This window comes from Westerdykella ornata (assembly GCF_010094085.1).
Source record: "Westerdykella ornata strain CBS 379.55 unplaced genomic scaffold EI97scaffold_25, whole genome shotgun sequence".
In the NCBI taxonomy this organism is placed as follows: domain Eukaryota; kingdom Fungi; phylum Ascomycota; class Dothideomycetes; order Pleosporales; family Sporormiaceae; genus Westerdykella; species Westerdykella ornata.
The window spans coordinates 300,100-314,885 of record NW_022986875.1 but is presented as its reverse complement, the minus strand read 5'-3'; the positions used below and the strand labels follow the sequence as shown (position 1 = coordinate 314,885).

The 14,786-nt window shown below is 55.2% G+C and overlaps 5 protein-coding genes across 5 annotated transcripts; 4 read left to right on the top strand and 1 right to left on the bottom strand.

Moving 5' to 3' along the window:
* Positions 1-1,054: 1,054 nt before the first annotated feature.
* Positions 1,055-2,794, top strand: EI97DRAFT_460919 (NAD(P)-binding protein; the record flags this gene model as incomplete). Its single annotated transcript, XM_033801151.1, has 5 exons — positions 1,055-1,102; positions 1,236-1,376; positions 1,432-1,441; positions 1,649-2,217; positions 2,522-2,794. The coding sequence occupies 5 exons, from the start codon at positions 1,055-1,057 to the stop codon at positions 2,792-2,794; spliced, it is 1,041 nt and encodes a 346-aa protein (XP_033651273.1).
* A 716-nt stretch (positions 2,795-3,510) lies between these two features.
* EI97DRAFT_435903 (transcription elongation factor Spt5) lies at positions 3,511-6,877 on the top strand. Its single transcript, XM_033798974.1, has 2 exons — positions 3,511-5,460; positions 5,512-6,877. Exons 1-2 carry the CDS (start codon positions 3,749-3,751, stop codon positions 6,662-6,664), a joined length of 2,865 nt encoding a protein of 954 aa, XP_033651272.1. The 5' UTR covers positions 3,511-3,748; the 3' UTR covers positions 6,665-6,877.
* On the bottom strand, positions 6,833-7,731 carry EI97DRAFT_435901 (uncharacterized protein). Its single transcript, XM_033798973.1, has 2 exons — positions 7,624-7,731; positions 6,833-7,567 (listed from the first exon to the last, which is right to left on the bottom strand). The coding sequence occupies exons 1-2, from the start codon at positions 7,639-7,641 to the stop codon at positions 7,091-7,093; spliced, it is 495 nt and encodes a 164-aa protein (XP_033651271.1). The 5' UTR covers positions 7,642-7,731; the 3' UTR covers positions 6,833-7,090.
* Positions 7,732-9,775: 2,044 nt separating this feature from the next.
* Positions 9,776-12,223, top strand: EI97DRAFT_383067 (uncharacterized protein; the record flags this gene model as incomplete). Its single annotated transcript, XM_033795889.1, has 2 exons — positions 9,776-10,582; positions 10,727-12,223. 2 exons carry the CDS (start codon positions 9,776-9,778, stop codon positions 12,221-12,223), a joined length of 2,304 nt encoding a protein of 767 aa, XP_033651270.1.
* Positions 12,224-13,238: 1,015 nt separating this feature from the next.
* Positions 13,239-14,777, top strand: EI97DRAFT_383180 (uncharacterized protein; the record flags this gene model as incomplete). Its single annotated transcript, XM_033795895.1, has 3 exons — positions 13,239-13,721; positions 13,793-14,300; positions 14,395-14,777. 3 exons carry the CDS (start codon positions 13,239-13,241, stop codon positions 14,775-14,777), a joined length of 1,374 nt encoding a protein of 457 aa, XP_033651269.1.
* Between the last annotated feature and the right edge of the window lie 9 nt (positions 14,778-14,786).

The window sequence follows — 14,786 nt, the reverse complement described above, 5'->3', positions numbered from 1 at the left end:
ATTTACTGTATTAAAATCCCGGTGGCTTTGCGCGAACGGAGTCGCCGCTGTCGCTGCTCTTTTGCAGCTGCGGGTGAGTGTTGGATGTTTTCCGTCGTTCGCTGCTGAGGCGATATTGTTCTATATGATAAAACCTCTTGGAAAGATGGTAAATACATGGTACAATATGCTAGATGGCAGGGCTTACATTTATGGAGGAGTCCCGTCATACACATAGAGGGGGGGAGATATAGCACAAGACCGCCTACAGTTGACTGTATCGGAAAAACAATAGGCGCTGCAGGTCATTAAGAAATTCAATATGAGCTACATGTCCCGATTTACATCAACGAGTGCGACCTCGTGTATAGGATACCTCGTCGTACCTGAGAACAGAGCTTCAAGATCCCGCCTGGATTGGTTTCCCGCTCAATTCCACCGACAGGTCTGCATCAAGCACAACCCACCTCCTCGGTCATCCCGCAATGGGCTCCCCGACAACTCCAAGCCCGCAGCTGTATACTCACCAAAGATGCATAAGACCTTGAATTCCCGATGAACCTCATTCCCAACGTTCATCGGGAAGAGAAACCCCTCAGCAAACTCCAATTCCTTCGGGTTGCAGTACACCGGCGACTTCATCAGCCTCGGTACACACGCTACGTTAACCCCACATTTTGTCGACCTCCCGTTCTGGGAATCGGATTACATATATCTAGATACTGCAGATATTGATCTTCTGGCCTTTTTCTTTCGAAATGTGATCGAATAGATATCATTCGATCTATCTCGGGGTTTCACGCGCAAACTGCGCCGGGGTATTTACCGAACGGCGAAGCAGGGAAAGGTACCGGATAAGACCCGAACGAAGCTAGTGATCGATCACTGGATTGCTTTGGTCTGAGTTGATAGTGCTATTTGTATCCGGTGCTAGGGACGGTCCTGATACCAGACTGATTCCATAAGACGGGGAAGTTTGGTAGAAGAGTTCAGATTCAAGGAAAACCGGAGCTGAAAACGACGTGGACTAGTGACTTGGATATCAGCACGACGAAGCATAAGAGATATTGTCAGAATGCCCTCAGATACAATGGAAGCAATACTAGTGGATAAATTCGTCAAGGTAGCTTACTCCCCCATCCCCATACCTTCTTTCCTTCCTCAGCCCTCTTTTCCCCTCCCAACTCCGTCCATCCCTCATCACTCTGGCTCGCAAGTCGTACATTAGAAAAATCGAACTAACCACTGTACAACAGACCTTCGCCGAACTTACTCCCAGAGAAGTGCCCCGTCCACAGCCCAAGGCGGGGGAAGTCGAAGTGCCCATCTCGCATGCCGCGCTCACGCATGTGGATATGCTGTATGCGCTGGGCAAGCATCAGAATAATCGGAGGCATGTGAAGCCGCCTTTGTAGGTGTGATTTTTCCGCCCTTGGTTTCTGGTCAATGTAGATGGTGGATAGTCAGTCTTTCTCTGTAGATGGTTTTGGACTGTGCCGGCCTTGTGTTTTCTTGTTGTGACGGTTCATTTATTACTGCGGACCTCGTTTTCGATCTCGTTCATGTGGTTTCTCGCTTTTCTCCTGCTCATTCTCACTCCCTGTGATGTAATCTCTTCTCCCTTTTTTTTAACCATCACAATTCCCCACGCATCTAACCCCTTTCCCAGCATCCTCGGCAACGAATTCGCCGGCACCATCACCTCCTCCTCCCCCCCCCCTCTTTCCCCCGGGCACCCGTGTCTTCGGCAGCTCCCTAGGCTCCTACGCGGAATCCATCTGCGTCCCCACCACCTCCATCCGCCGCGTGCCCTCCCACTGGACCCCCGCCGAAGCCTGCGCCGTCGGCGCCTGGGGCGCAATCAGCTACGGCGCCCTCATCGACGCCGGGAAGCTGGCAAAGGGTCAGGCGGTGCTGGTCCTCGGGGCGACGGGCGGATTGGGCGTCATGGCCGTGCAGATTGCCCAGGCGGTGGGGGCGAGCGTCGTGGTTGCTGTGGGCGGTGGGGAGGCCTCGGAGAAGGGAAGGATGATGAAGACTCTTCTTAGGGCGGATTATGTCGTCGATTGTGAGGATTGTGGTTGGGAGGGGAGGGTAAGGGGGTGGACGAGGGACAGGGAGGGAGTGGATTTGGTGGTTGATGCGGTTGGGGCAGTGGAGAACGGGATCGCGTGTTTGAGGTATAGGGGTAGGTTGGTGATTGTGGGGTTTGCGGCGAGGGGAGGGAGGATGGAGGAGGTAAGGGCGAATCGGGTTTTGTTGAAGGGGGTGAGGGTTGTTGGTTATGTGAGTGGGTATTTCTTTTTGTTTCTTCTTGTGATGTTGATTTTGGTTCTTTCGGGCTTGATCCCGTTGCTTGGGTGTTGTTTTTCGTCCCGTCTTCTCCGCGCTCTTTCCAGGGGCTGCTCATACATTGGGTGTGTTGGACAAGCACATTTCAGTCTTCTCTTCTTTCCCCCTTTCCTGTCACTTAACAACCTCCTCAACACCATCACCTTAAACATTAAAGAGTCCCTCAGCCTCAACTAACCCTCCCCTCCAGCGCTTCGGCGAAGACGGCCGCCGCTGCCCCCACAGAACAACCGCTGCCTGGGAAGGTTTCATGTCCCTCGTCGACGCCGGCAAAATCCGACCCGTCATCTTCCGGGACCGGACGTACAGAGGCTTGGGCGAGTTGCCGGTTGCACTGGATGATTTGCACAGCCGGAGGGTTTGGGGGAGAGCGGTGTTGGAAGTTCCTTCGCCTCCGGAGAGGGAGGAGAAAAAGGAGGTGGTGAATAAGAGGTTGGTGGGTCAGGGGCTGTCGAGGCTGTGATTCAATGAGAGAGAGGAGGTAGAGGAAGCTGGGACGAGACGGCGTTGCAGGAGGGGAAGGATAGGGACTGCCAGGGTGTTGGGTCGGGGATCGGTGGTTCAGGGGCAGTCGAGGCCATACAGTAGGCTCTCTAAGTTCGATGTAGTCATTGTCATCTCAGACCTTGGTGGGTGACGGAAGTCTCGAGCTAGTCCACCAGTGCGCAAGGAAACCTTTACTCAGTTCACTCTTGCAGTAAGCCTACTAGAAGCGTCTTATTATCTTCGAGCCATCAGGATACAGCGTTAACACCGAAATAGGTAAATCTCTAACTGTGAATCTGTAGACATCTCGTCGGACCTTGCCATAACGCTGTGAGAAGTAGATGGCCCTGTATGTGATCTATCAAAGGATGTTAGCGCTGAACAAATCATTTCAATCAGATGGTTAGCCAGTACCCATCGGAAGTGCAGAGAAAAGGCTTGTTTTTACATTTACCGAACTGTTGCATGATAAGCCTTTATGCATATAAGCCTAGCAGAAAAATTTGGCCAACATCGGACTGCGCAGTATTGTGTTCATGAAAACTTATAGGGAAGATGCTGCGCGCCACGATATCTCCTATTCCGGTAGCAGCTAGCCCACTTCTGACTAGCGTTTCCGCGCCAGCGCCAAGAATGTGGCTGGGAAACGCTCAATCGGTCAATCCATCTCCGCCAAGTCCGTCTTTCAGACATCACCTTCACCCAAAGCCAACAAAGGACGCCGTCGCCCTTTTTCACCACTTTATCCCCATTTTTTATCTTCGGACCTAGAGGGTTGTACCCACTACACCTCCCTTCTATCGGCACAGGCAACCGTTGCTGCGGCTCCAACAACTACTCTCCTTACCGGCCTTGCGCCACTCTCTCCTCCGCGCCCATCTACTCGCCGGAGTAATCCACCCACCGCGTTGCACATCATCACAATACCACAATGGCAACCTATTCAGATGAAGAGGAGCTTGATCGCCAGCCCGACGCTGAGGATAAGGAGGTGAAGGTAGACGATGGGGGCGAGGACGGTGAGGACGCGGAAGGCGAGGATGTGGAAGGCGAGGATGTGGAAGGCGAGGATGTGGAAGGCGAGGATGTGGAAGGCGAGGACGAGGAGGAGGAAGATGAAGAAGAAGACGAAGAAGACGAAGAAGAGGAATCCGAAGATGAAGACGACGTTGCGCGGCCGGCGAAGCGACGCAAGAGATCCAGGCGTAATCAGCTCCTCGATGTCGAAGCCGAAGTTGATGACGAAGACGAAGAGGAAGAAGAAGGCGAGGAGGACCTGGGAGACGAAATGCACCCCGATGACGAGCTTCAACCTGGCGTTGCCGACCTCGATGATCGCCGCCATCGCGAGCTCGATAGGCAACGCCAGCTGGAGTCCTCCAAAGATGCCGAACAACTTGCCAAGGAGCTCGACGAGAAGTACAGGCGGAGAGAAATGCAGCGTGCACAGGGCAGGGGTGTCGCTGGTGCTGTGCCATTGGCGCTCCCCACAGTCAACGATCCATCCATTTGGGCAGTCAAATGCAGACCTGGCAAAGAAAAAGAGGTAATCTTGGCTGTCACTAGGCGTCTCGAAGAACGGGTGCGTGCTGGCATGGCACCCCGTGTTTACTCGGTCTTTGCCCGTGGGAGCACCACCATGCAAGGTAATTTCTACGTGGAGGCGGACTCCAAGCAAGACATGATTGAGATCGTGGAGAACATCACGAATGTCTTCATGGGCCAGCCGCAAATCGCCATCGAAGTGAAGGAGCGTCCAGACTTGCTGCGCAGACGCCCACGAGCGCCACTCGAGGTCGGCAAATTCGTTCGCATGTTGCGCCCTCCTCTGTACAAAGGCGACTTGGCCAAGATTGTTGAGGTGCACAGCAATGGACTGGACTGCACCGTTCAGCTTGTTCCCCGTCTCAACTACGGAACTGGAGAAGATGCCAACGCTATCGCTGCCGATAATAAACGCAAGAGGGCCTTTGGCCGTGGTGTGGTGGATCGGCCTCCGCAGAAGCTATTCAATGAGGCTGAAGCTAAGAAGAAGGATATGCGCCACCTGGCAAGCGGTATGGGAAACAAAACATTCGTCTACAAAAACGAGGACTACCAGAACGGCTTTTTGATCAAAGATGTCAGGGTCAACCACATCTCCGCCGAGAACGTCAACCCGAGGATGGAGGAGATGCAGTTCTTTGCCGTCACTGCCGAAGATGGAACGGAAACGTTGGATCTTGTAGCCGTACAAGCGGCTCAAAAGGCTCAGCAGAAAGGCTCCTCCTTCGTGGCGGGTGACAGAGTGGAGATCTATGACGGCGAGCAGAAGGGCACTCGCGGTGTCACTGTTTCAGTCACGGGCGATATCGTCACGCTGAGAATCAGCGATGGCGAGTTGAAAGGACGGGTTACGGAAGCGCCTGTCAAGACTCTGCGTAAGCTATTCTCCGTAGGTGACCACGTCAAGGTCATCAGCGGTAGCCACTACATCGATGAAGTGGGTCTGGTTACGAAAGTCAAGGGCGATAAGGTCACTTTGCTTTGCGATTCGACTCAGCAGGAGATCACGGTGTTCAGCAGGGATCTTAAGCTCGCGGCTGATTCAGGTACGGTTGGGGCGGACTCCGAATATGAGCTCTACGATGTGGTACAGATTGAGTAAGTGGTCAAGGTTCCCGATGTCGTCGTCATCATCTCACAGTGAGACAGTGCATCAACAGTCGGATGCGTTATCAAGGTTGACCGGGAAGTCTTGCGTCTCCTGGATCAGAACGGCAACGTGCGAAACATGCTGCACTCCCAGGTCCAAGGAGTGGTACCCAAGAATCGCAATGCCGTAGCCACTGACCGCGATGGGTCGGAGATTCATAACGATGATACCGTCAAGGAGCATGGTGGTGAAGGCCGCTCAGGGAAGGTCATGTATATCCACCGCGGCATCTTATTTGTCCAGGCCAAGGACTCTTTTGAAAATGGCGGCATCTTTGCTGTCCGGAGCACCAATGTCACCACATTGGCGGCGAAGAGCGGTCGTCAACAAGCGGGACCCGACCTTGGGAAGATGAACCCAGCTATGCAACCTGGTGGCAACCCAACCGCCATGCCCCCTCCACAGCGGATGGTAGGACGTGACAGGCTGATCGGAAAGACCGTCGGTATCAGAAAGGGTCCCCACAAGGGCCTGCTGGGCATCGTCAAGGACACCATGGCGGACAATGCCCGAGTTGAGCTGCACACGAAGAGCAAGCACGTCACCATCCCAAAGGAGTTCCTCATCGTCAAGGATCCTGTCACTGGGCAAAACGTGGACATGGGCGGCAAGTTCGCCAACCGAACAAGAGGTGGATTCTCAGGTGCCACACCCGCGTACAATGGACGGACTCCTGGTGGTTGGAACAACTCTTCACGCAATGGACCGTCTTGGGGTGCCACTCCAGCAGGCGGCCGCACGCCTGGATGGGGAGGTGCTGGTGGACGGACTCCTGGCTGGGGCGGTGCCGGTGGACGTACGCCGGGATGGGGAGGCGACGGAGGCAGGACTGCATATGGTGGGGATGGCAACCGCACTGCCTACGGCGATGGATCACGGACGGCCTACGGAGGGGACGGTTCCCGAACATCCTATGGTGGTGCCACCTCCTATGGCGGCGCGACTACATATGCTCCCACGCCAGGCGCCTACGCTGCACCGACTCCTGGTGCATACGGAGCGTACTCTGCTCCCACGCCTGGTAACTTCGCGGCGCCTACACCGGGCGAGACGCCTGCTGTGGCCACGCCTGGTGCCTGGGTGGAAACTCCGTATGGAGCGACTGAGACGCCGGCGCCGAGCGGTCTGGATGAGGAACCGAGTTATTCATGATTTGGTGTTTTCTGGTGCGGCTTTGTATCTTTAGATCGGTATAAGTTCGATATTCAGCATCTGCTTTGGTCTGTCGCAGACAGTCCGAACGCAAGGACGGTCAGGTCTGGTACACGGACACGGGTAACACCGTGTCGCTCCAATTACGTACAATCTCAATTTCTACGTTTCTGCTATCTTGGCAAATGGTGCCCATGCGCATCTAAAGCTGGTGCACGGTAGTTATGATATACAGATCTATCACAGCATCTTGGTTCCGCTTTATGCGTACGAAGGCGTCGGTGAAGCGCATGATGTCGGCGAGTCTGCTACTCACGTACGATGCCAAGCATCACGGCGACACAAGCCTACCGCAAAGGTCCTCCTCCACGCAATCCCCTACGCGGCGTTCATGTACTTGCGCTTCACACCATACCTCTCTGCCCTCTACGGACGCCAGCCAAGCTGCACTCCATGCATCCCACACCAAAGACCTCCACTGCCGCCCTTCTCGCACCCGTAAACTCTGCACACTCCCAATATCTCGGCCAATATCAAATATACCCACTCCTCTCCAAACGTTCTTGGCCTTTGGGCACGGATGCGCGGATGATGTGCGAGGTGCGAGATGCGTGATGAATTGCTCCGATGCCGAGAGTCTTGGATGGGGTCTTGGAAAGAGTGTCTTGGGGTGCTTGGCCGTATTTGTGTGCAGATGGGTTGCGCTTCCAGGGTTGTGCGGGAACGGTTGGTGTGCAGGAGAGGCGCCGGGAGGGAGTTAGGGGGAGGGACTTGGCTGTGTAACGGGGAGGAGACGTCGTCGTGGTGTTGAGACGTGAGGAGTTGTTCGGGAGAAGGTGGGATATGGGAATGGAGGAGAGCGAGGAGAGGGTGGAATTTGATAGATGGTGCCCAGGCGGTGTTCGGGGGATTTTATTAATGGGATGGAGCTGACTTGCAGATGGTTGTGTTGTACCTACATAGTACGTAGTATGCATTGATATGTGCGTACGGTGATCGCGTTTATTGAGGCTGAATATACTCGGGGTTGGTGCGATATTATCTGTGAAATTTGAATTGGGAGTATGCTCTACCACGGTACTCCGTAGTAATGGGAAGGCATCCTGCGTTAGATCAAGTGCACTATTCTCTGCAGGCAAACTCCATGATTCGAGGATGTGTAACGTCACCAAACAGCAACTTCCGACAGTCCGGGAAGCATCCTGTGACTTTATCAATCACCAATAAACGCACTCTGCGGGCATCCACGGAGAAGCGGAATGTGCCATGCAGCTTTCTTTTGACATGTACTCGGTACGATACACGCTCTACAGAAACTCATTACAAGGACACATTGCTGGCCGTCATGCCGAATGCAGTGCCCCCAAAAGAAGCATGGAAGGTCCTGCATCTTCCCCGCACGGCAGCCCGGCGGCGAGCAAGAAGGATCGGCTGGAGCGCTTGACGAGATGTGAAATGGTAAGGGTCCGCATCCTGAATACGAAACGGCGAACCAAAACTCAAGGAACGCAACGCCTGGATTAGTGCTGCACTCGCGGGATGCAGAAATGGCACCATGGGGGCTGGGAAACCTGAGAGGGGGAGCAGTCAAATGACCTCTGTTGCTTCAGCAAGCGCCAGCACAGATGAGGAGCTGGAGAGCGAGAATGAGCGGTGAGGGAGCTGGATGGTCCGGAGTTGCTTGCGCGGGCGCAGACTATCGAGGAAGGAGGACCCTCTAATGCAGACTGCATGGCGGAGATTGCAGAGGCAGATCAACAAATCCAGAGAAACATCGACTGAGACTTGCTAATAATGAAATAACGAGGTCCCACGCTACACCATTAGAACGAGCCTGCGCCCAGGCGGAACCAAAGTTCCAGAGGCTTCAGTGAGCATGCAGACCTGCAGCGGGAATGACATGTGCTTGTGCTTGTCGACATCGGTGCATTTTGAAATAAAAAATGTCCAGCACCTTCGCCGGCTTGTTGTCAACATGGCATCGACGATGAAAGACAGAAAAGCCGGTTTTTCAGAGTATTTTGTGTGCTCAACAGGAGAGGGTCGATACAAAACGCCCGCGTTCGTGTAGCGCCTTGTAACATGCTGACAAAGGCTCTCCTGTGCCGGCCGCGCTAGGGCAAAGACGCCACAGGTGGGTGCACAATCAAGGAAACTGAGAGTGTCCTCAAGGCGACAAGCGAATAAAGTGAATAGGGCGCTTCGAACGGAGTTTCAATGGTGGTCTCTGAACAAAAACAAACTCGTGCATCTGCATTCCATATTGGGATCAGTTGTCTGTGGTAGCTTTCGTTGAGTGTTCTTGGCGGGCCCGTGTGCGGAGAGTTTCGTTACCCCATTTATAATACCTGGGCCGTGTTTCGCCGTCCTTTAATACGCCCTTGTCCGCTCACCACCAATTCTCCCACCCCCTCCTCAACTTCCTCTCACTGTGCGGGCCCTTCGGCGTCGTCACGACTCTTCCACAGCGGTTTCCAGGTGCCGAAGCACCAGGAAGAGTGCTGCCAACCTCCTTCTTCCTTTAATTCGCCTTCTCTCTTGGACGTGGTTCTCTCACAGGCCTCGCGCAAGCGTTGCCACAGCCGACGCAGGATCTCTCACATCATATCTCTCTCAACCGTAATGCGCTCCTTCAGCCAAAGGCCATGTCATCGTTTCCTCTGACACCGTCACAGCCACTGAACGCCTATTGCCAAAGGACTCCTTCCTTCTGCACAATGTTGCTGTACATATCATAGCAATACGTCCCTCGGGGCACCTCCGCTGCCCACCACCTCCCACCGCTCGAAGCATCCACCGGTTCCACCGCTCCACCTCTATACGGCTTTTCGATTGCTGTGTTTTGCATCTTTACCTGATAACTGCACAGTTGTGTTCGGTCTTTCATCTGCGTACTGAGCTCATTGCGTACGCTTTGTAAGGGCATCAAAGCCGACGTCAACACCCCGACCACCTAAAACGCTGCGGCGCACCCATCCACGAACGTTACCCGACAACCACCTAAGTTCCGATTACTACTTTCCGTATAGACCTATCAACGGACTTGAAAAAATGGCGCAGAAAGGATACAACGATCAAGTCGCTGGGCAAGGCACGCCGGAGAACCGTGCCATGAGCAACCAGCCCACTCACACGGCATCCGTCGTGCTGTCTGAAGAAGAAATGGCAGCAGATGCTGACGAGCCTCCCGACTTACAGCGCACTCCACGGCCCTCTGCGTTGAAACTTCACGACTCTTTTAAGGCCTCCTTTTCCAAACGGCCTACCACGCAGAGCGATCGCAAGGAGTCTCTATTGACCTCCGCACTTCACTCGAACGGAAGCTCCCCAGTTGAAGAACTCCCGGAGAATGTCGCCCTCCGTCGGGGTATGTCGTCCGCTTCATCGTGGAGCAACAATAGCGCGTCCACCGCCGAGCTCACCAGCGACGGTGGGCTGACGAGCCCAGGGACCAGGACGAGAACGCCCAGCCCTCCCGCTCCTTCGGTACTATTCCCAAATACTGCAACTCTATTCAGTCGCAAGGATGCCGAGCGACCTGTATCCATTGTTAGACACGACGACGACCATGTCGGACCCACCCAGAAGCCTGCGTCGCCCCCTACGGGTGTGCAGGATATAGAGGCTGCATTGGCACGCAAGAGATGCATCAAATTCGCCTGTAATAATATCCGGCAGGGGAATTCGAAGCCCGCAACGGAGGCCACGAAGGCACCAGTGCAGTCCGAACCAACGGTAGAGCCTCCAAAAAGAGCATGCACCATTAAATTTGCATGCCCCACCAAGGTCTCCAACAATGGCCCGTCCATGGGCGCAAAGGTACGCGCCGGCAGAGCAATAAGCCCGGCGCCCCAGGCCCGCAAGGCTCGACCATCCCCGAAGCCGGCTTCAAAGTTACACCGTGATTCAAATTCCACTGTTCGGGAGCGCTCCCCGGCCACTGTGCGCAAGCATTCACGCGAGCGTTCTCCAGCCAGTGTGCGCAAGCCTGCGCGCGATTCTTCTCCCGCGAGCGTGCGCAAACAGGCACGCAACCCCTCTCCAGCCAGTGTGCCCAAACAGGCACGCGATCTCTCTCCGGAAAGCGTGCGAAAGCAAACGCCGATCAAGAGCCAAGCTCGTCGTCTCAGCATCAGTTCTGACCTTGGACGTTCCGAAGCATATCGTTTCCACGAGTTTGCCGGTTCCGAGGAGGAGGAAGATGAGTGGCTTCAAGAGTCGACCTGCCACGCATCTCGTCTCACAGTCCGGGACACTTTGGCAATAGAGAATCGACTTCGACAACTCGGAGAGGAGGCAGAAGAAGAAGCATTGGATGAGGAAGAAGCTGAGGATCAGGACGATGAAGGCGAAGATGCAGGTGACGACGAGGATGACGATGACCTCGATGACAATGATGAGGACGATGAGGAAGAATATGAGTCGGATGAAGGCTTCCAGACCGACGACGAGGATGGGTTCGCCGGCTCGGACAACGAGAGCGATGCGGGTTCGGACTTCGCCTGGTGGGCGCCAGGAGCGGATTCAACAGCCGCAACCTCGGTTGACTATATACGACCAGTCAGTCAACAGAGTCGCAGCCCATCCGAGTCGTCGATAAACTCCCGAGCGAGCGAGCAGCAACGCAATCGGTCGAAGACCATTGGCACAACTAGGAGGTCACGCCCGGTCAATATCCGTGTTCCCAGCCCAGAGCTTCCGGACAGTACGGATTTCGTCTGTGGCACTCTGGACGAGGATCGACCTCTTGAAGCAGCATATATGTCCTGTCTGGAGCGACGTCGTGCTGCCAAGCACAAGCTCACCCCTCAAGACATCGACCCAACGTTCCCCACGTCGGACCCCGAGATGGACGAGGAAGATGAGGACGACGATGAACAGCCTGATCGCACCGTCGTGGAGGCACATGAACATATGATGCAGCATGGACAGATGGATCAACTACATTACGACGGTCGTGGGCGAACTAAGGGAAAGCCCAGGCGCTCTCCTGCTCTGTCTCCCAAGCGGTTGCGGTCTCCGCCTCCTCCCACTCGTGCTGGACATCGGTCTCCACCTCCTCGGAAACTTTTCGGGCAGTCCCCTCGCCGGTTGCGCTCACCTGCCCCGAACGTGCGTCTAAGGTCGCCGCCGCCAACGCGTCGTGACTCTTCAAATGTGGTGCATGTGCTACCACGACGTCCGGGCATGACGATCCAGTTCGGTGGGCTTGCTGAGCGCCCTGCAATGACCATGTCGTCCTCGGCACCTCGCACTCCCGTCCCCATCCATCCTTCCGGAGACTATGAGGACGAAGATACGGCTTGCGAACTCCCAATGCGACGTGCCATCGATATCAAGGTGGGGCTAGAGAAGAGGCGACAGCGTCGCAGAGAGCAGCAGTACAGAAAAGCGCATCGCAAGGGCGGCAAAGACAAGCGCCCTGCTCCTGGGAAAGGGGTAGAGCGGATGCGAGAAATGGGTCTGGGCTTAGCGGCTCACCGTGGAAAGAACATGGGTTTCGCCTTCGGAATGCCACCTACGCCCGACGAGAAGGGCATACATGTCCTATCCGTCTAAACTTTGGAGGTCGGTAGAGGAGCAGCGCCGCCGACATGGTTGGCATCTTTAAGTCTCTCACCCACTGAGGGCTCTGGTCGCTGGTCCGGCTGGCCTCCACCACCTTCTTTTTTCCCTTCTTGAAGATATATCTTTCCTGCTGTAGTGTACATAATTTCCTTGACTGCATGAGTGTCTCTTTGGTGGCGCTCTGTCCATTCTTGGCTTCTGTCGTTTTGCTTTACCTGCTCCATCGTTATACCCCATTGCACGGCATCCTTCCGTACGGAGGTTGAAGGCGTGGGCCTCAAAGGGCTCAATGGGATCGTTTTTCAATCATTACGATAGACCGTATGGCAATACTTTTGAACCTTGAATATCAAGTCCCCCATCTGATGTGATTGATATGCGTCCATGTTCAACAATGGCGGGCTGGTGATCTCGATATGGACAACTGACAGAATACCACATTGAAGATATATAGCTGTCAGAGAGCATGCGAACTCCATATTTCCATGAAGCTGGAGAATATGTTGAATTAAAATTTAGTGAGATGCCATCTCAGGAAATCGCGGCGTAGTCCCCAGCTGTGAAGCAAAGTCCCACAGGAAGCCCGAACAACAAAGCGCACAGGACGTTTGGACTTGCACCGGCAACCGCATCGGCGATTGGCAGGAGGGCCCTGCGGCCTTCCTAACTTCTCGCCTCCCGCCGTCCGCATTTCCATTTTTGCGCTTGGGAGAGGGGGCGGGAGTCCATGGGTACCCTTACACCCTACCCCTAACCCGGGCCACGGTGGTGGCGGCCGGGGAACATTCCCCAGAGATCCCCGCGGCTCAGGGTCTCGTCTCCAATCTGGCGGATATTCTTATTGATCCTTCTTTCTTCCTACCCTCACATTCTTTCTGGGTTTTCGAATACTTCCTGCCGTTCCGCCCCGTCCGCGTCGACCGCGCTGTTCCATCCTCCTGAGAGGTGTCCCAGGACCGGGCTTAGGAGAAAGGAGAGAGGAGGGGGCCACCACGCCAGCAGCACGATGTTGCTGCGGCCGAGCGGCGTGCTCAACTTCCTGGCGGTAACGGCGTGCGCAATGTTCATTGCGCTCATATGCGTGATGCTGTACGGGACGCGCAGCGAGAACCCGAGTCTGCCGTCGCTCGTCAAGGAGGTGCTCCCCGCAGGCCGCTGTCTGTGCGAATCCAGCACCATCTTCGTGTGCGATACCTGTCTCGATTGTGCGGCGGCGGCGACGAATCAGGGCTATGCGCATGGGGGGAATATATCAACGAGTGCTGTGAAGGCAGAAGATAAGGAAGAGGAGTGGGTGTTTACGTATCCGCGCGATGCGAATGACTATGGGTTGGAGGAGGAGCAGTGCCAGGCTGCATTTCCGGGGCTATACGAAGATATCGAAAGGGCGAAAAGGTACAGGAGAGGACTGGGGAAGGTCAGTCAGGAGGAGTTGTCGTCGTTCGATTTAACCAAGGGCATGGTACGCGCCATGGTATACAACGGCGAGGTATGATCTCCCACTTCCTCCAAGCATATAACAGGAAAAGAGCGATATGGCTAACACAGGCCTTCTTCCAGCTCTACATCATCGAAACCTTCCTCGTCGACAACGTCAACCGCGAAAAGGCCATCGCGGCCCTCTCCTCCCTGCACCGCGCCCTCGTCTCCTTCCCCTCCCGCTCCCTAATACCAAACATCGAGTTCGTCTTCAGCGTCGAGGACCTCCCCGCCCAGCCAACAAAACCAGTCTGGGGCCTCGCCCGCCGCGCCCACGACCATGCCATCTGGCTGATGCCCGACTTCGGCTTCTGGAGCTGGGACATGCCCTCCATAGGCGCCTTCAGCGAAGTTGCTGCCGAAGCAGTAGAACGTGAGGAGGTGGAGCCGTGGGATGAGAAGAGAGAGAAGTTGGTGTGGAGGGGCAAGTTGTCGTATGCGCCCAAGCTGCGACATGCATTGCTAGATGCGGCAAAGGGGATGAGCTGGAGCGACGTGGGACAGGTGAAGTGGGACGGGCCGGAGTTTGAGGAGCAGTTTCTGGGGCCCGTGGATCAGTGCAGCTATATGTTTATTGCGCATGCCGAGGGTACGTACCCCGTTCAGCTAGGAAAAGTCCTCATATGGAGATCGTGGAGGAGGGCATTTCAGAGGCTGGAGTCTGAGACTAACCACACTCATAGGACGCTCCTACTCCGGCGCCCTCAAATACCGCCAACTCTGCCGCTCCGTCATCCTCTCCCACGAACTCCAATGGATCCAACACCACCACTACCTCCTCGCCCACTCCGGGCCCAGGCAAAACTACGTCCTCGTCTCCCGGGACTTCTCCGACCTCGACGAAAAGATGCAGGATCTACTCGCACATCCGGAGAAAGCGAAACGAATAGCGGATAATTCCGTCAGTGTGTTCAGAGAGCGATACCTCACGCCGGCGGCCGAGGCGTGCTATTGGCGGGTCCTGATGAAGAGGTGGAAGGAAGTGCTGGGTTGGGAGCCCGAGTTGTTTGAGGAGGGGAAGGCGGGGAGGAGGAAAAGGGGAGTTAGGTTTGAGACGTTTGTGTGAGTGCATTCC

What these genes read in the sequence shown, in the direction of transcription:
- EI97DRAFT_435903 (XM_033798974.1), top strand. Translation starts at nt 3,749, where the DNA reads ATGGCAACCTATTCAGATGAAGAGGAGCTTGATCGCCAGCCCGACGCT. An exon ending in TACGATGTGGTACAGATTGA is followed by an intron (nt 5,461 to 5,511) that starts GTAAGTGGTCAA and finishes ACAGTGAGACAG; the next exon opens with TGCATCAACAGTCGGATGCG.